The sequence below is a fragment of the Thamnophis elegans genome, chromosome 2, assembly GCF_009769535.1.
Source record: "Thamnophis elegans isolate rThaEle1 chromosome 2, rThaEle1.pri, whole genome shotgun sequence".
In the NCBI taxonomy this organism is placed as follows: Eukaryota; Metazoa; Chordata; class Lepidosauria; order Squamata; family Colubridae; genus Thamnophis; species Thamnophis elegans.
Window position 1 is genome coordinate 111500409 of NC_045542.1, and position 25182 is coordinate 111525590.

Genomic DNA, 25182 nt, shown 5'->3' on the forward strand with positions numbered 1-25182 from the left:
GTCATTCTGCTGTGGTCAATCCAGAAGCCTTTAGATCAAAGGTCCCTCAACTTTTTGCCATCACGCCTCCCTTTAGTGTAATCTTAACGTAACCCAAACACCAAAATGAACACAAGTGAACAATGACAATAATACAATGAAATTTTGGAAAGATGGATTTATTGTAACAATGTACAACTGAAATGTTCTTCACAGCCCTGGGCTCTGTGTGCACCTCCCCAAGGGACCTACATATTGCAGTATGGTAAATTCTGCCCTAGATAATGATGGAAAGGCAAATTTTGAAGATTCATTAACCACAGAATTACAACCTGCTGTAACTCTCAGGAATCTATAGTATCATTCCTTCAAGTGTCTATACATCTTCCTTGGGGGGGTTGAGCTCAAGTATTATTGTTATTCCATGTTTGTAATTTTCCGCCTAGCAATGAAATGTTAAAGGAGGCTGCTACTGAAAACCACCATCAAGTACATCCACATTTGCCTCTGTTCGTGTTATAGATGGCAATGTGTTGATTTAGCCTGATGACATTTCTTTAGATAGAAGAGCAAACTAAAATACTCATATTCTTTTCCATTCATAGAGCTAAGATTTCCAAATGGTTCAAAATAGCAACAGCAATAGCACTTAGACTTATATACCATTTCACAGTGCTCTACAGCCGTCTCTAAGCGGTTTACAGAGTCAGCCAATTGCCCCCAACAAATTATCCTCATTTTACCCATCTCGGAAGGATGGAAGGCTGAGTCAACTTTGAGCCTGGTGAGATTCAAACTGCCGAATTGCAGGCAGCCAGCAGGCAGCAGAAGTAACCTGCAGTACTGCACTCCAACCATTAAGCCACCACGGCTCATCAAAACCGTCCCAATTCTCTTTACAGGAATACTGTCTGCTGCTAGAATTATGAAACTTGACATTAAAGTTATTATGAATTATGCCAGAGCATTGGGTCTACAAGTCACTTTGCTGTATCCTCTTCTTCAGCAAAAATATCATCATCATTTCCTTAATTGCCCTCTCCCCTTCTGGTGCCATGGATTAAAAAAAAAACCAAGATATTTTCTTGGCATTTTTCTGGAACATTCCAGGGTGATAGCAAGTCTCCTAGTCATGCCCTTACTAATTCTTCTTCCTCTTCTACATTTCCAGAATAGTTAATTGAGCCAAATACTGGCCATTAAATTTTTAGGGAGTTGGGACCATGATACCTCCTCATGAAAAAAGTCAGACATCGCTCTTCCTCTACCCCTGCCTAAATCACCCTTAAAGATACCCATGTGAGTAACAGATGCAAGATAAAAGACAAATGAAGAGAGTTAAATACACAAAAGATAAACCTATTAATAGGATCAATATGGGAGATGCTACTGATAAAGCAAAGAAGGCAAACACATTCATATTAATATTCTATAATAATTGTTTATGGAATCAAAAAATCAGAAATGAATTAGTGGTGGGATTCAAATTTTTTTACTATCAGTTCCATGGGTGAGGCTTGGTGGATATACCATGGCTTGGTGGGCGTGGCTTGGTGGGCGTGGCTTGGTGGGCGTGGCTTGGTGGGCATGGCAAGGGAAGGATACTGTAAAATCTCCATTCCCTCCCCACTCCAGGGGAAGGTTACTGCAAAATCCCCATTTCCTCCCAATCAGCTGGGACTTGGGAGGCAGAGAATAGATGGGGGCGGGGCCAGTCAGATGTGGCATTTACTGGTTCTCCAAACTACTCAAAATTTCCACTACCGGTTCTCCAGAACTGGCCAGAACCTGCTGAACACCACCTCTGAAGTGAATATAATAATTTAATGCATGAATGAATGAAGAGGAAGCCTTAATTCAACTAAGAATGAACAATCAAATCAATGTGTTTTTTAAAAAAAACTACATCTTTTTTAAAAATCAAATTATTGTCTTTAAAAACAAAATGAAGACCACAGAAGTCTTTGAAGCTAATACTTTCTCCTTTGTCTGATGTATGATAACTCCGCTGTAGACAAAGATCATATTTCTGGCAAATGACAACATGCAGCCTATGTCTTTCAAGAAAACAACTTTTTTGTCCTGACTCTTCTGTTAATATTTGACTCAAATGACCACCAATTAAGTGTTCTTAAAAATGTCCAGACTTCACATGCTAGAATTATAATTTTAAATAACAACGTTATGAAAATATTCATCTACAACACATCAAACTTTATATAAAGATGTGCAAGCTAGCATGATCACAACTCATTACAGTTTGGCCACTGCTGTTAAATCCTTCAATGGAACCATTTACCCAATGATTGATGATGTCCTTTTGTCCACCAAATTTGTAACCAAATACAAACTACCATCTTAGTTTGACAAATGCTAACTTAAATATCTTGTTTGGATATTTAGAGAAAGGTGAGATGTAATATTCTAATCAGCTACCAGTTTGTGAAGTGATGCAAAACAAGCTTAATAAATATAGTCTCAGAATAGACAATTTTGTCAACAGCATCTCAGCACCAAAGGCATGTCAGAAATATCTGACATATTGTGGTAAAGCTTCTTCTAAGCTGGCATGTTATTTTACTTTAGCAAACTTTACTTTATTAAGTTACTTTATATAGTTACACCTAAAGCACAGAATTTCATTGGGATGATAACATGCATCCATAAAGTACCAAAACCTTTTTAGGGTAAGGCATGAGCGCCCTCTTCTGTGCCTCTTTGAAACTACATCTCTTATTCTAAGTATACAAGTGGCTTTCAAGAGGGATAGCCAATGAAGGTCTAAATTAAACATTAAGAGGTAGAGTTATTCCATTTTCTTTTTTATACAAAGATTTTTATTGAACACAAATTAAAACATTTTTTTAAAAAAATTGGAGTTATTCATTTTCATCTACAACTGGGGGAAAGTAAATTGTTTTTTTTTAACTAGCTTTTTAATATGTCTTATTACTGATCCTGTTTTATGAAAATGGTTTGCTTTGATTAATTCTGCCATTTTTCCCACCATACTGTTAACACTGATTTGTAAAGTTCAAAATAGAAATTCCTTTAGTGCAACTCATCTTAATTACTAAATAGAATAATGTAAGACAATATGACAATGTTTCATTCTGTCTTATCTTTTGGTAGCTACTTTTCTCCAGTTTAAAAATATATTACTCAAGTGAAGTCAGTCCTAGGATTATGGTAAATGGCCCTGTCCTCAGCATAATATGCAAAGAATTCTACCTTTGATGATCACTCACTTTGGACATCCAGAATAAGGAAACCTGTACGAATGGATTTCTAAAACTACTTTAGAAAGTCTAGTATGTGGGTGAATGGATGAATAAATAAATTAGTTGATTAAGGATCAGGTATAAGTTCTTATTAGATCGAAGAAAAATACATGGAAAGGTATTATTTCCCTATCTCTCTTTTCCTCCATTCATTAACAAAAGTACAACAGCTTGTAACTACTTCACTAACAAAGCTATAACAGCTTATTTATTATAGTTAATGAAGGTACAACAGCTTAGAGCAGTGTTTCTCAACCTTGGCGACTTTAAGTCCTGTGGACTTCAACTTCCAGAATTCCCCAGCCAGCAGCTGGCTGGAGAATTCTGGAAGTTGAAGTCCACAGGACTTAGTCACCAAGGTTGAGAAACACTGGCTTAGAGCCTTCTCCTTAATTGAAGAACAAACAGTCATGAGAGAAGGGTCTTTTTTGCTGTATAATGCAAGTAGCAGTTGAACATTAACCTGAGTCTATAAGGACAGATAAATCCTGACTGCTGTTGAAGGAAGCAAAAGCCAAAGTACTCAAACTCCACAGTTCCATTTACAGAAATGTCACACTGTTATCCATACTTCTGATTTTAATTTGGGGTCAAAACTGTAAAAACAAAGAGATCAAAACTTTTACAGCTTGTGATATTTCTATCAAACACTTAGCCTCTATTTGTCACCTTTCACAACAGGGGTCCCCAACCTACTGGGCCACAGCCCATTCCAAACCAGGCCATGGAAGTGATGGGTGAGCATATGCACAACTCCACTTGCAAGAGCAGTGGGCAAATATGCTTGCCCGCTGCTCGTGCATAACTATTCCCTCTCCCTTCCCCTTCTGCACACCAGTTCCCCAAACTGGAAAGGTTGCAGTATGTCCAATGAAGACTTTTGGCCTTTAATTGCTTCTTGTTCAGCTCAACATTTGTAATGAAGAATGAATAACCTTTAGTTTCTGTTCACTACGTGGTGAGGGATTAATTGGAGTTCCATTCCTCTCCCCACCCCCGTATACATACACACACACACACACACACACACACACACATATATGCTGGTCTTGTATTCGGGTCTTTTCCCGTGTAAGATTGAGATTGTCTTGGCAATGTTTCGGCGAGGTCTCACTCGCCATCTTCAGGCTGGTGTTTTCGGCTTAAAGCATGGAAAATGAAAAAGGGAGGAAGTTTTTTCTTTTTTTCTTACTGCGTTCTTACTGCATTCTTCCTCCATTTTCCAGCCCCTTAAAGCTACTGGACATGAAATTAATTTTGAAGGAACCAAATTAATCTCCAAAACTGAACACTTCAACAAGAGAATAATTATGGAAGCTATCAAAATATAGAAACACCCCCACAACATGAATAAACGTGATACCTCCCGCCTACCAGACATCTGGAAACCAGCCCTAGTCAACAAACGAGCCCAACCCACCACCCAGGCCGTTACAACACAAAACAACAACGGACACACAGCCAGCACCAACCTACCAATCATGATACAACCACACAGCCAATCAATTCACTTTCTGAAACAAAACCAGCACTCCACACACACACACACCAAGATTTATAGAAAGACGGCAGCTCTGACCACGCTTTAAGCCAAAAGCACCAGCCTGAAGATGGCGAGTGAGACCTCACCAAAAGTTGCCAAGACAATCTCAGTCTTATATGGAATTAAACTATAGACGTTTGTTTACCATTAGGGTGTTCCATATGAACACAAGACTCAACATAATCTAATTAAAGAGGCAAGAGATTTTATTGAACAATATTTTTGCAAGTATGGAATACAGAAGGATCTTAGCCAGTGATATTTAATATTACAAGATCATTGTATTTTCATTAATCATAGAAGAAACTTGGCAATTGATAGGACACTGTTACATAATTACATAAAATGAAATATCTTTGAAGAACATATGAATTTTAATAAAGTGACAGAATCACCATGTTAATTTTATTTCTTACCTACTATGGAGAAGCAATGTCTCAGGAGTGATAAATGTCCAATAAGTTGTTTTCACAACTTATAACACTTATTTCTTTTAGTTGTACTATATACCATATGCTGTTTCCACCCACCATTGTGGAGCTGTTCCAGGTTTTCTAAGGATCAAATACGGCCTACTGTTTGTCAATAAGCAGAGCAAGGGATTTGTTTGCATCGGGAAATTATGTGGAAAGCTATGAGGCCAAGATCTGTAAGCTTAGCAACTACATAGTTATTGGCTACATACACTTTACCAAGGAAAACCTACCTGCCCCCAAACCTTCCTTCTAATATCAATGACACAGGAATAGGGTTAGCAACTTACCTGGGGAATGTACGACTTCGAAGTTCTTTGATAAACACTTGACTGCCATTCTGGACAGGCTTGACTTCTGTTGCTTGACCAGTGTCATGTTTGTGCCAATTTCTTTTCTTTTTTACTAAAGGAGAACAAATTTAAGGGGATTAGATATCATGGGAGTGGGAGGATGAACCAATGAAGAAAATTGACATTTTGGCTTGCCTGTAAGGTTGACAGGACTTCTTGGGTGACATAATGATAATAATGCTAACTCTAACATAATAGTATAAAGTTAACTTTTGTTCTGAAGAGACATTTGACATTTTTTCCATCTGTTTATAAATGTTAATACTATGACCTATATGAAGTATGCTGAACTGTGATGATTTAGCAACCCTGAGAACAAGCCAGCCATATAATTAAGTAGTGAGCTATACAGTTTTTATAAAGCGAAATGTAAATCCTGGATAGAGTTCAGATTTACTAACCTACACTTTTAATCCCCACTGTTAAGAGCAGCACTTCAAATTGCAGTGCAGAACATATCATACATGTCAAGGGCTGATACAAGATAACATTAAATCATGGTACAATATATTATTTACTTAGGCTTTGAATCATGTATGAAGGAAGAAAGTCAGCCCAGGCAGATAACAAAGGCATAATCTGTCTCTTTTCATAATGTTTATTTTATTGATTAAAATGTGCAATTGAAAAATTGATGAATTAAATCCTAATGCCATGGTGAAGACTGACTGTTTAGCTGTTATTCAATAAGAAACAAAGGATATGTCAGATCAGATTAAGTGAAGACATGAAAACTGAACTCTACATTTGTAAGTCCTCCTGATGCAACCCCTTCAGTCATTTATCATTCATGATTATGATGCTTAGATGGTAATGCAAGTTTAATTATATCAGCATTCATGGCCTATGAAAAATTACAATTTAGATATAATGGTTCTACTGTGTAAACTGGATAGGGGCCGAAAGTCCATATCAGAAAAGGATTTCTGTATGTAATTCCTGTTGAGGTATCTTCTCATCCTCAATGGATTCTGATTCTCATTTTATCTAATTTTCCTAAAGTAAGTACCAAACTTCTCTGCTTCGGGTCAGCAAAAAAAATGAGCTAATAGAATATGAAGAAGTTTTAAAACAAGAGGAAAGCATCCCTAATTTTCTATACAGAGAATATTTAAGAGATTCCTTTAGTAGTGCAGTTCCCAAAGTCCAGTTTCTTATCAACTCATTAAACGTACACGTTTCCTTCAAGATAAACTCTGATGCAATGGCTCGTGTGTTCCATTTAACTAGAACTAAAATGGGGACTAATTGTAAAGATTTTAACTTTACAAAAACGGCGAGGAAAGTTTTGCTGAAGGGTAATGAGTGGCCTAAAGTCATAAGTTTTCTTTGTAGCAGAGCGTGGGACTCTCTGACACTACACTTTAACCACTTTGTCACATTGATTTTCTCTGCATCTACCTGTATATCTGTCCCTGGGTCTACATATCTGCCTATTCATCAAGCCATTTCCTTTTGAGAGAATGAGCATTATACAAAGCGAAGAAAAAAGTACCAAGTAAAAGAAATGAAATCCAGGAAATAAGAGAAAAACAAATTAAATATAATTTACATTAATATCATTTCCTATACATCTTTATACCTTTCTAGTCTTTCAAATCATTCTTGTCAACCTCTTGTCCATACATCTTTAATATATTGCATTTTGTTTTTACCACTCTTCTTGATATAATTGAATAAATAAACAAATTACAATTATATAGCAGTGCCTACCCTACGAAACAGCCCCTTTCCCAAGATCCAGAGGGCTTCTGTGCTCCTGGCCTCCTAGAAGGCTATTAAGAACTACCGGTTTTCCCTGAAAATACGACATGTCTTGAAAATAAGGCCATTCCATATTTTCCAGGTGGGCAAAATATAAGCCCTCCCCTGAAAATAAGCCGCCTGGACACCCCCCCTCCAGCCAGGCAGAGTGCCATTCACCAACCTAGCAGTATCCCGAAGGCGCCAAGCCAGGGGAGCCTGGGGGACAAAGGCGCTCACGTTGCTTGGTGCCTTTGGGATACTGCTAGGTTGATGAGTGGAACTGTGCCCAGCTGGAGAGGGGGGGTTGCCAGGCAGTTGCTCTCCCAAAGAGCAGGCACAGTCTCAAGGAAGAACGGCTGTGTTGCACTGTCACAACAGCGCAACACAGCAGCCATGAGGTGACCACACTCACAAGCAGCCACCCAGAAACCCCCCTCTCCATCCGGGCAGAGCACTATTCACTGACCTAGGGGTATTCCAAAGGCACCAAAGGCTCTGCCTGTCCCACAGCTCCCACAGCTTGGCACATTCAGGATACTCCCTAGGTCAGTGCATGGAACTCTGCCTGGCTGGAGAGGCGGGATGCGCGAGCGCCTGTTCTGCCCCCAACTCGCATGCCTCCCAGCTCACCATGCCCTGGCCCACCTCTCCCGCAAAGTGCACTCCCAGAGCAGTCGTTGCCAGAAGACTCAGCAGCCAATCTCCGGAGTTTGGAAGCTGAAGAAGAAATTATGCTCAGAGTGCGGCAGCGGTGCCCTAGCCCTGCAAGGAGATATGGGCCAGGGCATGATGAGGCTTGGAGGCATGCAAGCTGGGGACAGAACAGGCACTCGTGCAGCCCTCCTCTCCAGCCAGGCAGAGCACCATGCACTGACCTAGGGGGTATCCTGAATGTGCCAAGCCACGGAAGCTGGGGATCGGGTAGAGGGACACGCGGCTTGGTGCCTTCAGGATATCCTTAGGTCAGTGAATGGTGCTCTGCCCAGATGGAGAGGGGAATTGCCAGGCAGCTGCTCGTGAGCATGGTCACCTCATGGCTGCTGTGTTGCATTGCTGCAACAGTGCAACACAGCCGTTTGCCCCTGAGGCTGGGCCCGGCTCTTCAGGAGCCTGCTCACAAGAGAACAGTCACCTGGCAATCCCAAAACAATAAGCCCCTCCCCCTGATAATAAGACCCAATCCATATTTTGGGAGTCAAAAGAAAATAAGACCCTGTCTTATCTTTGGGGAAACATGGTAGTGTTTTCCCCAGACATTGGCGCAGGATAGGAACTAAACTCAAAATATGTGTTTTAGGGATACAAATGTTATGATGCCTTGGTTGTGTGAAATAGTTTTGTGAATGTTGGATTTGGAGGAGGGAGTTGTTGGAAGCCATCCTGGGTTATGATGAATAAGATGGACAAATACATCTTTAAAATAAATAAACACGCAATAAATTTTCATACTCAACTTTTGTGAAGAAACTTCATTGAAATCACCATTTGATATAATAATTTGCTAAAAGTTTTGTCAAATAATTTACTATATAGAAAATTATCTCTTGCATATTTACTAAACCCAATTTGCTTTTCTTCATAAAGCAATTCTCCTGCATAGAAAACATACAGAGTCAAACGAAAGACCCATGAGGGATACAGTGTTTTTTCTCATCTGTTAGCACATGTAGGAATATTAAAAGAGGAAAACCTTTAAATAAAAAAGAACACATATTTTGGAAATGTGGAAGTATGTTAGCTGGCAAAACATGAAATTTCGCATCTATCAGATATTAGATTTTTATTAGATTTTAATCCCACTTTTTGTTCCTGAAGCTCAAAGTAGAACTTCATACTTTCAGTTTTTCTGATAATAACTCTGGTAGTGAGAGACTGGCCCATAGTCAGCCTATGAGATTCCATAGCTACCAGTAGACCAGTACCTGGATTTTCCTGATAACTACACAATGCCTTAACCATTATTCTAGTGTCCTCGCTATTAAAAAAATGTGGAAACTTGTGATAACCATCTTGCTATGGCTGCCAAGAAAGGTTGCTAAGATGTAGAGTATTATCCCAACATGCTTGTCATGTAGCTGTAGTCCAGTGGTGGGTTCCTCTTCCTGTCGCTACTGGTACACTGTGCATGGGGCCAGGTGTCCTGTTCATGCAAGCGCACTGCGCACCCATGCACACTCCACTGCCCCTCTGACACCCAGCTGCTCGTCGAAGATCGCGCAGGCGCCGCACGCTGTGCGCATGCACAATTGGCCAGTTGCTTTAAAAACAGGTATAGAACACAGGTGGGAGGGTGGGCCAAATGAGCCACGGATGGGAGGGTGGGCCAAATGAGCCACCATACCAGTACAGTGACAGCTGCTCCCGGCTGCTTCTGGTACGGCCGTACCAGCCGGAACCCACCGCTGCTGTAGTCTCTTTTTCTAATGGGAGAACAGTCCCATAATTTTGTTCAAGCATTAAACCACTAGCAATCCAGGTCTAAAAATGTTTGCCAGAGGTCTCATGAATTAAGACCTCCTTCAGGAGAAAACTTAGATCATGTTTTCTATCACAACAAAATTCAGATGCAATTCTGGCTTCCATGGGGCATTTTGTTTTTCCCAAGTTATTCAAGAAGTGCGTGTTTAACAAATGCATATTTCTTCTACATAGTAGCCTTCCAAAACACCATTAAATCAAAACTACTGTTAATGTATAAGGAAAACATTTTTCTAAAGTAGCAAGCCAGCAGGCTACAGTGGCAAAGTAGAAAGCACAAGAATTTATTTTTATATTGACATTTGGAACGCATCCATCACTGAAAGTGTGTGCCAGACATTCTTTAATTTAAAAAAAAATCCTTTAAGTTGCATAATAAGAACAATTAGCCCTTATCTTTTGTACCTAAAATTCTGCAATAAATAACAGTGAGATGACAAATATGAGAATACAGAACATTTTTCTGACTTGTCCCAAAATAAATTAATTTCCTAATTAATTTACCTCCACATTCTAATAGCAATGCACTTGGACTTATATACAGCTTCACATTGCTTTACAGCCCTCTCTAAGTGGTTTACAGAGTCAGCATATGGCCCCCAACAATCTGGGTCCTAATTTTACCCACCTCAGAAGGATGGAAGGCAGAGGTGGGTTTCTACCAGTCTGGAACCGGCAGTGACACAGGCTTCCCACACTCCTGAACTGGTTCTCCTACAGGGCCGCAATCTTGATTTTCAGTTCTGCTCATGCGTAGAACAATTGTAATTGCATTTTTTTTTCTTTTTTAATATTTTACGCATGTGCAGACCTATTTTTGTACAAATGTGTATGGAATGCACATCTGGCATGCGCGTGAGCAAAGCGCGCACCAAATCAGCAGTAATGCCAGGAGCAACCCACTCCTGATGAAAGGCTAAGTCAACCTTGAGCCTGGTGAGATTCGAACTGCCAAATTGCAGGCAGCTAGCAGTCAGCATAAGTAGCCTGCAATACTGCATTCTAACCACTGTACCACCACAGCTCTTGTTAAGTAAATCCATTTAGTATAGCCTTTATTGTCATTGTACATCATATATACAATGAAATTGGTTTATATACACCAGCCAAAATGTCATGGAAGAGGGAACATCATTTGAAGCCCTTCACGGCCTTCCTCAAGCCAATCAAGTACAAAATATACTATAGGCATAGATGGACAATCAATTTAATATGCTTTTCTACAGTCTGAGAGGTAGCACAAAAGTAATGTACCATTATCTTTTCTAAGTAGATACTGTCTTCTTTCTGGAATGAAGATGAAGAGTAGTGCTATCCTCACAATTTTCTGTGGGGCATTTAAGGCATAGAAAGGGGTCATTAGCTGTGGGGAAAAACATTCACCAATTGTTCCCCGTGAGACTGAGATGTGAATCAACTTCTTGGCTGCCCACCTTCATAAAAAGCCAGATCCTTCAGAATTACTTTTCATTCATTTAATGAAAGAGGCTAGGTTGAGATGTAATTACAGAAATCATAGCGACGAGATTGTCCTCCCTGTTTAGAATTCAGTTTATGTTCAAGATTCCTACGGTAGGGATTCTCATCTCTTATTCAGCTCCTGTGTCTCTTGAAAATGCTAAGTTTAGAATGTGAATTGATTTTAAATGTGCCATCACAGGAGTTGTAGCCATTTGTCAGGACGTTTTTTTAAAAAAATGTAAGTGCTTCAGTAGCAATCTCAGTGCAAAGTGCCTGTCAAACAAAGGAAGCGGAAAAAGTCTTGGCTGGCAAGTTGGCCATTTTAGAGAAATCATGGTTTACAGGACAGTCTAGTGATCTTGGAGTATTGTAGTCAACAGAGAGGCTAAAACTATTAACTATTAACAAAGTAGTACAAGATCTCTATAGAAAGAAGGTTCCCTCTGATAGGTAAATCTCTTTAAACAGGTGGGGGTCTCCTGTAGCAATAATGATAATGACTGATGAGATGATGATGATCTTCCAGTATCATCCCAATCCATCAGCATTAACCAAAACGCCAGGAAAGGCAGTGATTGCACAGAAAGGGACATGGCTGGCAGCTGAAAAGAAACAGCAAGTCATTACAGCAGCTGCAGGGACACAACCATTTATATAGGATGCTTTGTTAGAAGACAGAAAACACTGCTTCCATATTGGATCAGAAAAAATAATATTTGGTTAAACTAGCTATGGATTGGAAATGAGAAGAAGGCTGTGACATGTTTTTAAAGAATGACCAAAGCATTGTTGTGCCAAAGTTAGATGTGAGAATTTTTTCCTATGTAGATTCTCAGAGCAAATTCAGATTAAGGTTTGGGTTTAGCACTATGACTCTTATAATCTTAGACTAGACTAGAATATTCTTTCTTGGTCAAGTGCGATTGGACACTCAAAGGAATTTATCTCCAGTGCATAAATCGTTCACAGTGTACATAAAACCATAAAGTAATATAATCATAAGATACAAATAGCAGAGGTTACTAGGAAAAAGAGAAGAATAAAAGTAATACAGCCGTATCACAGCCCTATCCTTAGACATATTATTTAAAGTTATTGTATTTTATAGTACGACAATTTATCTCAAATGTTTCCTGGCGAAATAAAATGGAAATAAAAGGGTTGTGCAAAATTGTAATATGTTAACATTGCTTTCAGCTTTGATTTATAACCTAGAAAACTTATTTTTACTGACATGAAATGCTTCTGCAAACCTGCCACGTTGTTGTCCAATGTTCTTTCAATCTCATCAAAGCAATGTTATAGCCAAATTCAGTTATAATATTGTTCAGATCATGACACCAAATGGCCTCCAGTCTCCCTGAAAGTAGTCAAAATAATTCTAAATGTCTCAACTCAGGAAGTTCCAAGATTGTAGCATACTGTGTGTCTAGCCAGGATTCGTTTAGTCCTTGAACTGCATATTTGGCTTCAGTTTACAGAGATTCAATTGCTTTTGCAACCATGAAGAAGTTATGACAAAGTTATAACAAAATTATAATTATTGCCCAGTTCTAATTATATTTTTTGCAGTGTAATATTGGAAGATGTGGAGATACTTGGCCCATAGAATAGTCAATAATCCTGACTGATTATGAATGGATAGTATCATGTTATATTTTAGCCATATTTCAAATTAGAGTGCTTCTTAGTGCACAACGATTAACTTCTGAGGTGCCAAGCAATTAATGGTTAAATAGTTTTAAACAGATGTATATCATATTTAGATTTTCTATATAATGTATTTGCATAAAACAATTTACAAAAAGAAGCCATATGTTGTGAATCATATATTCAAATGCTGGAACACTAGTTTATTTTTGTATGTATGTATTAAGTTTCTAGATTGTTCTAATCCCCAATATTGGAAGATGCAATGGCTCAGAGGCTTAATGATGCTGGAGATGATCTCAGCTCCAGTGGTTTGAGCCCTAGTACAACCTGTCAGTTGTCGCAGCTTCTGTTCACCTAATAGCTTGAAAGCATGTTCTGTGCAAGTAGGCCGATAAGTACCATTTGAGCTGGTGCTTTGTGTGGGCAGTCTGATTCCTGAACCTTCCTGATTGTGGCACCAGTTTGCAAGGCAATTCCAGCAAGGGAGGAGACCTTGAGTGATACTGTGGGAAGAGCCACTCATCTTTCTCTCTGGTGTAAAGGCAACTCCCCTTTCTGCAATGCACCTTGGGAAGTGCACAAGCGTTTCCTGTAACAGGACTGGTACTTTGGTAAGGCAAACTACTACTCCACAATAGCATTGTGATCTCCTGGCTACTGTAAAAATGCCATTAACTAAGAGTTATAATAATAATCCCCAATATGCTTGTTATAAATATTGAAATATAGTTGGTCATCTTTTCAAAAAAGTTTAGGACTTTTTATTTTGAACATCAAAAGTATAGAGGATGTTTTTCAAAATAACAAGGTAGGTGGAATTTGTTATTTCTGAAAATATGCTGCAATCAATAACAGTAAAACATATCTGAGCTTCACAGCTAATAGAACTGTACCAGCAAACCACATACCATTTTGACAAAGAAAAACAGAAAAAAGGCACCCAAATGTTAACATATTATTCCCTCTTTATTTATCGTATCACTAGGTTTTTCATAGATGTAATCTTAAATTGTACAATGTAATCCAAGGAAAGTATTTTATATAATAGTATCTACCTGTTTTTTTCATTTTTGTAGCATACCGTATATACTCGAGTATAGGCCGACCCGAATATAAGCCGAGGCACCTAATTTTACCACAAAAAACTGGAAAAGTTATTGACTCGAGTATAAGCCTAGGGTGGGAAATGCAGCAGCTACCGATAAATTTCAAAAATAAAAATAGATACCAATAATGCCATTGCCCATTGAATAACATATACAGCCTGCCTGTGCCCATTAAATATACAGTAGCCATTGTAAAAATTTGCTCTGCATAACAAATTATTATCACACAATACCGGTGTATTCAATGAAATACTTCACTCACCTCATGATGCTGATGTCCCGCTGTGATGATGATGTCCCGCCTCCTATGACACACGGCACAGTGATTCCTATCATTGGATCACTGTACCAGAGGAGGTGGGACATCGCTATGTGGCTGCTTGCCATAACAAGGAGGAGGTGGGACATCGTTGCAGAGCGGCAGGAGGGGGAATCGTACATTAGAACGTGAGGAGGGGGGATGGTGCGGTGCACGCTGCGCGGCAAACTGACACAGAGGGAGGGGAAACTCAGGGGTGCTGGGCCATTCACGAGCGTCACCCAGCGGCATGGCCCCGCCCCTTTTTCTCCTCCATTTCAGGCAAATTTTTCACTGACTCGAGTATAAGCCGAGGCGGCTTTTTTCAGCTCAAAAAGTGGGTTGAAAAACTAGGCTTATACTTGAGTATATACAGTACTTATCTTTCAAGTGCTGATTCACATTCATTCATTCATTCATTCAATAACTGAAGTTTATTTTTCAGTCATAATTTTAAAAATCACATGTATTTCTCTGTTATTAGGGAAGAAAATCATCCAACGAGCCAAAAAAGAAAATTAGCATTTTGTTCCTTATAAGGAGGTCATTATTGACAAGGGAGATTTTCTGCCACAATGCTTCTTTCCCAGATAACTTATTCAATTTGGAAATTATTCCCTTGACATGAATCCTTTTAGATGTTCACATTCTGAAAGACCATTTACAATTTCAATCCTATTTTAAAGAAGATGCAAATGTTAAGAGTTTATAATATATTCCTACTGCTTGCCCAAAACAGTTTGCTACATTATGTCAAACACAAAATTATTATTAATATAATCTTAACCATATTGAGTCACTTTAAATTCTCTTATGAGCAGCCCAATCCTATTTGTATTTATTTGGAAGTATGTTGAATTGATTGTGGTGGTTCCTAGTTAAGGCAAACAGATACAGTAGATAAGATTTTTCATGTTGTCCCAAAGGTTCTTCTCCAAAAGGCAACTGGACTTTCTAATTTTTTTTATTTGAAAATGTTTGGCTTCTAATCCAAGAAATCTCTTCAGTTCTATTCAAGTTAATACTCTTTCTCTCCCCTCTCCCTCTCTCTCTCTCTACCTCCCTCTCTCCCCTCTCCTCTCTCTCCCTCTTCTCCACACAAACATCCCTATGAACCACATTTGCACTGAAATATTAAAATGCCCGATTAGCTTCTCTTTTTTAATATTGATAAGTAATACCATGAATTCTAGTAAAATTTATATATTCAGAATAGCAAATATCATGAAGTCAGTTTTTCAAAGAGGAGAATGATGTCAGAAAGGAATATACTTACAAGTAGATTTTCCATGGGTTTTCTCACAATTTGGACAGTGGTAGATATCAATGTCTGGTGCCTCATCTTCCTCTACACCAACACAGCTGAAATTTATAAAAGAACAAGTCATTGTTAACCAACAATGTTAAACAAATAAAATAATCAGATATTTCAAGACATAACAACTCTTGTGAGCAAGGTCCAATCTTCTTAAATTCTATAACAGGACCTTGGCTGACTCTTTATGACCTTTGCCAGTTTTGTGTGGTACTGAGAAATGAATGTACCTCAGTCTCCCTACAAAGATAATTTGTCAGATTGCAAGTGGATCTCGGTTACATGAACAGAGTGCATCAGCATAACATAAAGTCTATTTCTTTGGTATAGCTAAATTAAGTGTCAAAAGTCAATGCCAAAGACATAGATATTTTTCATCCGAGTAAAGCTAGGCAATTGGGGCCACTAATTCTTAGTCTACATTTGTATTTTTTTTAATTTAAAGAAGTAAACAACGCTCCCCCACTTTCCAAAAATTATACAGTGAGTGCCATTGGATGTGAATTAATTGTAAATGGTTCTATCTTGTATTCTTCACTTGTTTTACAAATGCCATTTTAATTCATGCTGTGCTCCATATGGATTATGCTTATGGGCTATAGGAAGCTGTCATCTATGACTTGGCTACAAATACAGAATTATGATGATGTTCTAAAATTATGGTGGTTACTCCTGTTTTCTTTTCTTTTAATAGACTGTAGCTGCAAAGGAAAACTTGAAAATCAAAAGATATTTCTGCTGAATAGTTAAAAATTTCTAAATCAACCACATTCATAACAAATAAACTCTTAACATACTCCAAGAATTACTACTGCAGTTATTGTTCCAAATGCTTACAAACACACCCCCATATAGTTACACTATTTCTCTGACTACATCTCTCTCTCTCTCCCTCCCTCCCTCCCTCTCTCTCTCTCTCACACACACACACAGAGACGTAAATCTAGCAATACCCAAATAATTTGAGCAACCAATTTTAAGTATGAAACTTCATGCACATACACCTATTCTATATGATTTACCAAAAGTGAAGTTTTATAGAGCAGAATTCTATCAGAGCAGAGTAGAATTGTATCCTTAATAACTTTGGAGAAACAGCATGAAATAGTGCACTGACTTTATCAATTCACCCCTTTTCTGACACCTAATCATATATAATTTGGGATATCCGACTTGTACAAGGAATTTTGCTACCAAAATCAATTTCTGCTGCAGAAGAGATGGACATAAATACATTTTGAATGCCAGAAACATATCACACGTATTCAGAACACCCACGGAAGTTAGTAGCATGCAGTATGACACTACACTGTGCTGTCATCTGAGTGTAGGCCAGTAAAGAAACAAGACTGCAAAGAAACCATCTATCCAATGCTAAGCCCTTCTCACAGGGTATTGGGTTAAAAATCATCTTGAGGAGAAAGAAAGAGTGCAGCTGACTAAACAGGTGAAGGAACTGATAGCTTCCAGATATTATTGTGCATCGAACAGCCATGGTCAACATGCCCAGAAGTAGGAAATATTGGAATTTGTGATTCAGTGATATTTGGAGAGTTCAGCCATGTAGCTAGTCATCAACTTACAACAGTTTGTTTAATGACCATTTGGAGTTACAATGGACCATTGCAGAATCCCCAGAATCCCCACATGATCAAAATTCAGGCAATTGGCAACTAATTCTTATTTACGAGTTGCAGTGTCATGATCACCTTTTGTGATCTTCTCACAAGCAACTTTCAATTAGGGGTGCTCAACAGTTGTGACATGCCTTGAGGATTGTAAAGATATTTTGGTTACTTTAATATAAGTAAGTATATTATGTATACTTGCATAATCATAAATATCATAACTTTTTAACATTGTGTTTGTTTCATTTGAGAAGCCAAATTCACTTAACAAGAATATTATTAACTTAACAGTGGTGGTGATTCACTTAACATCTCTGGCAAGATAGGTCATTAAAATGGAGCAAAACTCACTTAACAATCATATCACTTAGCAACAGAAATGTTGGGCTGAATTATAATTGTAAATTGAGGACTACCTATATTTATTTTAACAGTACAGATATATTGCTGCTCCTGATAAAGCAACTAAGCAAAGCATCTAAATCTTCCTGTACAAACACCTAAAGAATAGAAGCATCTATCTTCCATTCTTTTAGCTTTGTAAATTGTTGATGCTGCACAAATTGTGGGATTCTGTTGTCTTCTTCCATTATCGCCAAAAAGAAAGAGCAACAGAGCTGAAACTACTACAGGCTCCATACATTTTAGGGAGTGGTCTCTTATTTCTGCCTCCACTGCATTGTATCGAAGCACTTTCACAAAGCTTAATCTCAAATGATAATGTGTCTTTAAACTAAAAATACTGAGACTAAAATCTTCCACAGAATTAATATTACTTTTAAGAGATACTATCTTCAAAACACTTCTCTTAATTATTAAATTATTGTTATTTGATCACAACTACAGTACTGCAGGCTACTTCTGCTGATCACCGACTGCCAGCAGTTTGGCAGTTCGAATCTCACCGGCTCAAGGTTGACTCAGCCTTCCATCCCTCCAAGATGGGTAAAATGAAGACCCAGATTGTTGTGGGCAATAGGCTGACTCTGTAAACTGCTTAGAGAGGGTCGTAAAGCATTGTGAAGTGGTAGATAAGCATAGCTATTGCTACAGCTTCCAACAGACATATAATTCTATTAAAAATTAAAATTTTCAAAGTGAGTTCTTGACACTTTGAAGATGACAACTTGTTGTCAGTTTTGGATGTATTTGTGTATGAATATGTACACATGTAGCTGCAAATACCTCTCTCTTATAGTAATATTCACATTATCCTAGACTAGTTATTATGGAAGCAAAATGGATCCATGAACAATCGATGGATCTAATCTACAAACATGTTTGAATACTTAAGAGAATTCCAACTTACACAGAAAAATATTCACTCAAATAGTTATCCATAAGATTTTCTCCAAATAGTTATCCATGGGATTTTCCCCATGATGATTAGGTTCCACATGCTCTGTCCTTCCACATGCAAAATGAGGACAATGCATATGTTGGTCTCTTACTTTGGATGGAAAATGTTCATTCAATTTCTAGGATAAAAAAATGAAGATTAATTTCCTGCTATATAATGTGACAGCTACAGTTCTTCCTTCTTTGTCCAGAATTCCTGAATTAAGTTTACCATCATAAAACACCATCTTCTTTGGTGATTAGGCAGGATGCAAATAAATAGATAAATATCTTAGTTGTGACATTATTTGATTATTCAATAGCCTTGAGATGAGATCAAAACCTGTCCAAATTCTTCCCACTATTATTGTTATCTGTGGTCCATAGTATTTGTAACTATAACAGAATAACAGAGTTGGAAGGGACCTTAGAGGTCTTCTTGGCTAACACCCTGCTCATGCAAGAAACCCTAAGCCATTTCAAACAAATGGCTGCCCAATCTCCTTAAAAATGTGCAATGTTGGAGCACCCCAACTTCTGGAGACAAGTCATTTCATTTATTAATTATTCTGTCAGGAAAATTTTCCTTAGTTCTAAGTTGCTTCTCTCCTTGATTAGTTTACACCCATTGCTTCTTGTCCTGCCCTCAGGTGTTTTGGAGAATAACTTGATTTCCTCTTTTTTGTGGCAGACCCTGAGATATTGGAACACTGCTATCATGTCACCCCAATCCCTCTTTTTGTTAAGTCATACCCAATTCTAGCAACAGTCCTTCATATGTTTTAGTCTCCAGTCCCCTAATCATAATCATCTTTGTTATACTAAACAAAGTATACTATACAAACATCCTTGTTATACTAAAAATCCCACTTCAAAACCAAAAAGATAGCAAGGTAATTCAGGCAAGGTAATCCAGACAAAAAGCACAACCAGATGCACTAATTCTACTTTATTATAAGATTCCATTAGCAGAAGCTTACAAGTCTAAAAGTATACTTCTCCCCTGTTGCCTTTAAAGACCAAGAAACTGGAGAATGTCCCTTCAGAGACATTTGCCGTGCCCAGATTTCTTTTACGGGCAAAGCTGCCTGTCTCCCAAGATCATTCTCACATACCATTACGCCTAATGAATATGATACCCATTACAACAATGAGGGCTTCAAGGAAAAGAAACATTACTTTTATACTGAATATCATACTTAGGAAAAACTGATATAGGAACTTTTACTGCTGGAACATCACTCCATTATTGATTGATAAAATGGACAACTCATTTTTAAAAATTGCTGGAAATATAACAATCAGGTTGGATCTCTTTTCCTATTCAGTGGCTATGTTGTAAGGCTCAGCAATTTTGGAAAAAAGATTTATAACAGAAGGAAACAAATTTCAAAAGCTGAATTTCCTTTCCAACCTATTTTTAAAACTCCTACTAAATCTTACATGCCCAGAAATTAGCTTTATACACAGTAACTGCTGCAAGGACATTTTATGGGTTGTATTGAAAAACACCAATAATTCCTTAGAAGAATATCTTATGGGAGTTTGCTTTGATATCCAAAATAACTTCATGTTTGAAAAACAAATCTGACACAGAATCAGATTTTTGGAGATTTATAATTCTCCCTCCCTCCCTCTCTCTCATCTCTCTCTCCCGCCCTCTCTCCCTCTCTCTCTATCTCTCTCTCACACACACACACATTCACACACACTTTCTCTCTCTTTCTCACACACACACACACACATAAACATCGAAAATTTGTGTTCCCTTAACATAAATTATCTTACCGTCAATGATTTGTTAAATAAGGACAAATCTGTTGCTTGTACAGAAATGTGTGATTTCCAGCCCTAGATTTTATACAATTATTCTGTTGATATTTATATACTATTAGGATTTTAACAATGATGTGTTTTTAAAATATGTTCAATTATGTAAAATTAATTCGTGCAATATTGAACATTCTTATCTAATTCTATCATGCCTATAAAAGTGCAATTTATTAACTTTGTGCTTTCTTTTTTTACCTGTTTTTGTCTTCTGCCCCCATCCCCTTTAAAGAATTCTTAATGAAAATATAACATTTCTTTTAAAAAGATGGTGGTGGCATTGATCAAGAGACTGCAGCTGCTGGGATTATTGCAATTAACCACCAAATATTTGCGTCAACAATCTGTGAAGGGATGCAGATTCACTCTAAAAGGAACTCCTGTGTAACTGCAAGCCAGCCAATAGGTTCAAGGTCCGCACTGCTGACTAGATAGTAGGTCAAGATTGCAAGACTGTGCTTATTGAGAGAAGGCTGGATAATAAGAAGTCAGCATTATCTTAACATCATTCCTGACAGCACAACAATGCAATCAATGGAGATTTTCTTAGCAAGTTAGTTCTATTGTTTCACATCTATTTTGCAAGTACAGTGCAGAAATATTTCTTACAGAAAATAAAACAAGAGGTTTAATCTTTTGAATTTTGTGGAAAACTAATCCAACATATTACATTTTATTTACTGCAAGGACAATAAATAAGTAGTATTACTTAATGAATTCCTTAAATTCCTTTTTGTATAGGTGCTGGGAGACACACTGTTTTCTTCTGTAAGGTCAACTAGAGTTGAAGCGCTTCATCTATTTTCATTTTTCTCTCACACAAGAAATTAATTAATTAATTAATTAATTAATTCAATCATTTTTATAGCTATCCATATCCCATACATAATTCTAAGTAGCTTACAATAAAATAAAAAAGACGTAAATATAGAATATAAAATTAAAACTAAAGCACATGGCACCTAAGCCTCAATTATCCACAGAGCCACAAAAAAAAACCCTCTTAATATTTGCCAGTGACCAATTTTTTGTCATTCTCACTCTTTTTGCCATGCTATAATAGCAATAGCAATAGCACTTAGACTTATATACCGCTTCACAGTGCTTTACAGCCTTCTCTCAGCAGTTTACAGCATATTGCCCCCAACACTCTGGGTCCTCATTTTACCCACCTTGGAAAGGTGGAAGCTGAGTCAACCTTGAGCCGGTGAGCCTCGAACTGCCAAACTGCTGGCAGCCAGCAGTCAACAGAAGTAGCCTGCAAGACTGGATTCTAACCACTGCACCACCATAGTTCATTGAGAGTTGAAAAACAGATAGTTGAGAAAGAGAAATGAACAGAGCTAGAAAGGGAAGTTCATAATCTTGAACATATAGTACTTTGCAAAAGTTTTAGGCAGGCGTGAAAAAATGCTGCAAACAAAGAATGCTTTCAGACATATAAATAATGATTGTTTATTTTTGTCAATTTTCAAAATGCAAAGTGAGCGAACAAAAGAAAAAACTAAATCAAATCATTATTTGGTGTGACCACCCTTTGCCTCCAAACCAGCATCAATTCTCATAGGTACACTTCAGGGGTGGTTCCTGCCAGTTCTAACCACTTCTATAGAAGAGGTTCCACAAATCTACTATGCCGTTTAGAACCGGTTCCAGCTCCCTCCCCCCGCCCATTCGCACCATGCTTATCCCACCTGCCATTCACTGATTGGCTGGCTCACCAATCATTCCGCCCATTTCTAAGAGTCCTATCTAAACCTTAAATCTTAAAGCTGTCAAGTTTGAACATCCCTGGGGTTTTTTTCTAAAGGGTTAGGGGTGCAAGGTTCTTGTAACTTGACAGCTTTAAGACTTGCGTGCTTCAAATGCCAGAGTTTCTGAGCCAACATTTTAGTTGTTAAGTAAGACATTGTTAAGTGAGTTTCACCACATTTTACAAGTTTGTCACGGCCATCCAGTCACATGACTGCCAAGCCACTCCCACTCAGTCACATGGCTGCAAACCACTCCCACCTGGTCACATGGCTGGCAAGCCACTCCTACAAAGCAGGCCACACCTACAGAAGAGGTTCTAAAAAAATTGAAACCCACCACTGGTACACTTGCACAAAGTCAGGGATTTTGCAGGATTATACTCAGGTATATGATCAACCAATTATACCAAACAGGTACAATGTCACACATAGGTTGAAACCCAGTCATGAACTGAAACAGAAACAGCTGTGTAGGAAGCTTAAAACTGGGTGAGGAACAGCCAAACTCTGCTACCAAGGTGAGGTTGTGAAAGACAGTTTCATGTCATGGCAAGATTGAGCACAGCAACAAGACACAAGGTAATTATACTGCATCAACAAGGTCACTCCCAGACAAAGATTTCAAAGCAGACTGGGGTTTCAAGATGTGCTGTTCAAGCTCTTTTGAAGAAGCATAAAGAAATGGGCAACACTGAGGATCGTAGACGCAGTGGTTGGCCAAGGAAACTTAGTGCAGTAGATGAAAGGCACATTAAGCTTATTACCCTTCAAAATCAGAAGATGTCCAGCAGTGCCATCAGCTCAGAACTGGCAAAAACCAGTGGGACCCAAGTACACCCATCTACTGTCCAGAGAAGTCTGGCCAGAATTGGTCTTCATGGAAGCCAAAAAGCATACCTCCAACGTGGGAACAAGGCCAAGCGACTAAAGTATGCGCAAAAGCATAGGAACTGGAGTGCAGAAAAATGGCAGCAGGTGCTCTGGACTGATGAGTCAAAATTTGAAATATTTGGCTGTAGCAGAAGGCAGTTTGTTCATCAAAGGGCTGGAGAGCAGTTCAATAATGAGTGTCTGCAGGCAACAGTGAAGCATGGTTCAAGGTTCCTTGAACGTTTGGGGATGCATTTCTGCAAATGGAGTTGGAGATTTGGTTAGGATTAATGGTGTTCTCAATGCTGAGAAATACAGGCAGATACTTATCCATCATGCAATACCATCAAGGAGGCATATGATTGGCCCCAAATTTATTCTGAAAAAGGACAACGACCCCAAGCATACAGCCAAAGTCATCAGGAACTATCTTCAGCGTAAAGAACAAGAAGTACTGGAAGTGACGGCATGGCCCCCACAGAGCCATGATCTCAACATCATCGAGTGTGTCTGAGATTACATGAAGAGACAGAAGGATGTGAGAAAGCCTACATCCACAGAAGATCTGTGGTTAGTTCTCCAAGATGTTTGGAACAACCTACCAGCTGAGTTCCTTCAAAAACTGTGTGCAAGTGTACCTAGAAGAATTGCTGCTGTTTTGAAGGCAAAGGATGGTCACACCAAATATTGATTTGATTTAAATGTTTCTTTTGTTCGCTCACTTTGCATTTTGAAAAAAATAAACAATCGTTTATATTTCTGAAAGCATTCTTTGTTTACAGCATTTTTTTCACACCTGCCTACAACTTTTGCACAGTACTGTATCATGGCAGTAAATTTAACTATCTCGTGGTTTTCAAAGTTCTATGCTCTTAATCAAGTCTCTCAAAATCAATCTGCTTGCCTCTCGTTCTTCAAATTGCACAAACAGAACCAAAGGAACAGGGACGCTTCCCTATTCTCACTTCCTCATCCCTCAAAAGCTGTATGAAACCCACGGTCACCTCTATTGCCACCATTCAAACCTCTGAGAATATCAGTTATTTCCCCCAGTTGTCCAACAAGGAATGCTGTGCCATCCTGTGCATGCTTTTAATTAAACTTTTTGCATTTACCTAGTACCTAAAAGCAGTGACTATTATGGTGCAGGGGTGGGAGGGGCTGCAAAGCCAACAACACATTCATTTTCTCCCCTGTATAGTAAGTGAACATCTCCAGGGAGGGGAAAGTGGCTGGCTCAGCCCAGGAGCCCAGAAGTGGCTTAGGGTGATTTCTGCCTGTAAACAAATGATCAACCCATAAGATATGCCTAAGGCCTACACTGCAAATGGAAAGATATTTTTTTTCAAATAATTCATGACATGGAACTGTAATGATCAAAAGAGAGTTAGTCAAGAGAAAAAGTCCACATAATTAAGTAAGCAGGGACACACGAATTATTAATGGTTTACCACAATTAGTGCAAGCATTTTTTTTTGATGCTAATACTCCATGGCTAGACATTAAAGGTCATGAGTGTGCCTACCTTCATTTAATAGAATGAAAGAGAAAACCAGTCAATGATTCTTAACCTCAAAATAACCTCCTATACTGCAATTCTAAAACAATTCCTCACCTGAAACAATTGCTCTGGTGCAGAAATTTGGTTCAGAAAGAAGCTCTCCCTTTGGAATAGTTAGAAAGTGTTTTGTTCTCCTTATTTACTGGGAAAGGCCTCTGAGACAACAAGAAGGGGGGAATAGATGGGTGGAATGTTTGTAAATGAGCAAATAAATGGGGTGGTAAAAAGGGATATTTATTTATTCTTAGCTCTTTGCCTTATCTGCTGGCCTGCCTGCTTACTTGCTTACTTACTTACTTATCCAATTTATATTTTGCCACAGAAAATATAAGATACACAGAAGCATTCAACAATGCAATACAATTTCAGTACAATGCAGTACAAGCATTGAAATCTCTATAATAGTAGTCCCAATTGGACTATTGCTAGATGCTCTTTGTGAGGCTGCCCTGAAGAACACCAGGAAGCTAAAACTGGTCCAGAATGTAGCATTATGCATAGTGTTGGGTACCAAT

The 25182-nt window shown here is 38.4% G+C and overlaps 1 protein-coding gene across 1 annotated transcript in view; it reads right to left on the bottom strand.

Annotated features, from left to right (window-relative positions):
• PHF2 (PHD finger protein 2) overlaps positions 1-25182 on the bottom strand; it is a 145186-nt gene that overhangs the window by 57195 nt on the left and 62809 nt on the right. Inside the window, exons 2-3 of the mRNA XM_032209585.1 lie at positions 15648-15733; positions 5567-5681 (exon numbers count right to left, since the gene is read on the bottom strand). Of these exons, the coding sequence (XP_032065476.1) occupies positions 5567-5681; positions 15648-15733 (201 nt within the window). The remainder of the gene's footprint in view (positions 1-5566; positions 5682-15647; positions 15734-25182) is intronic.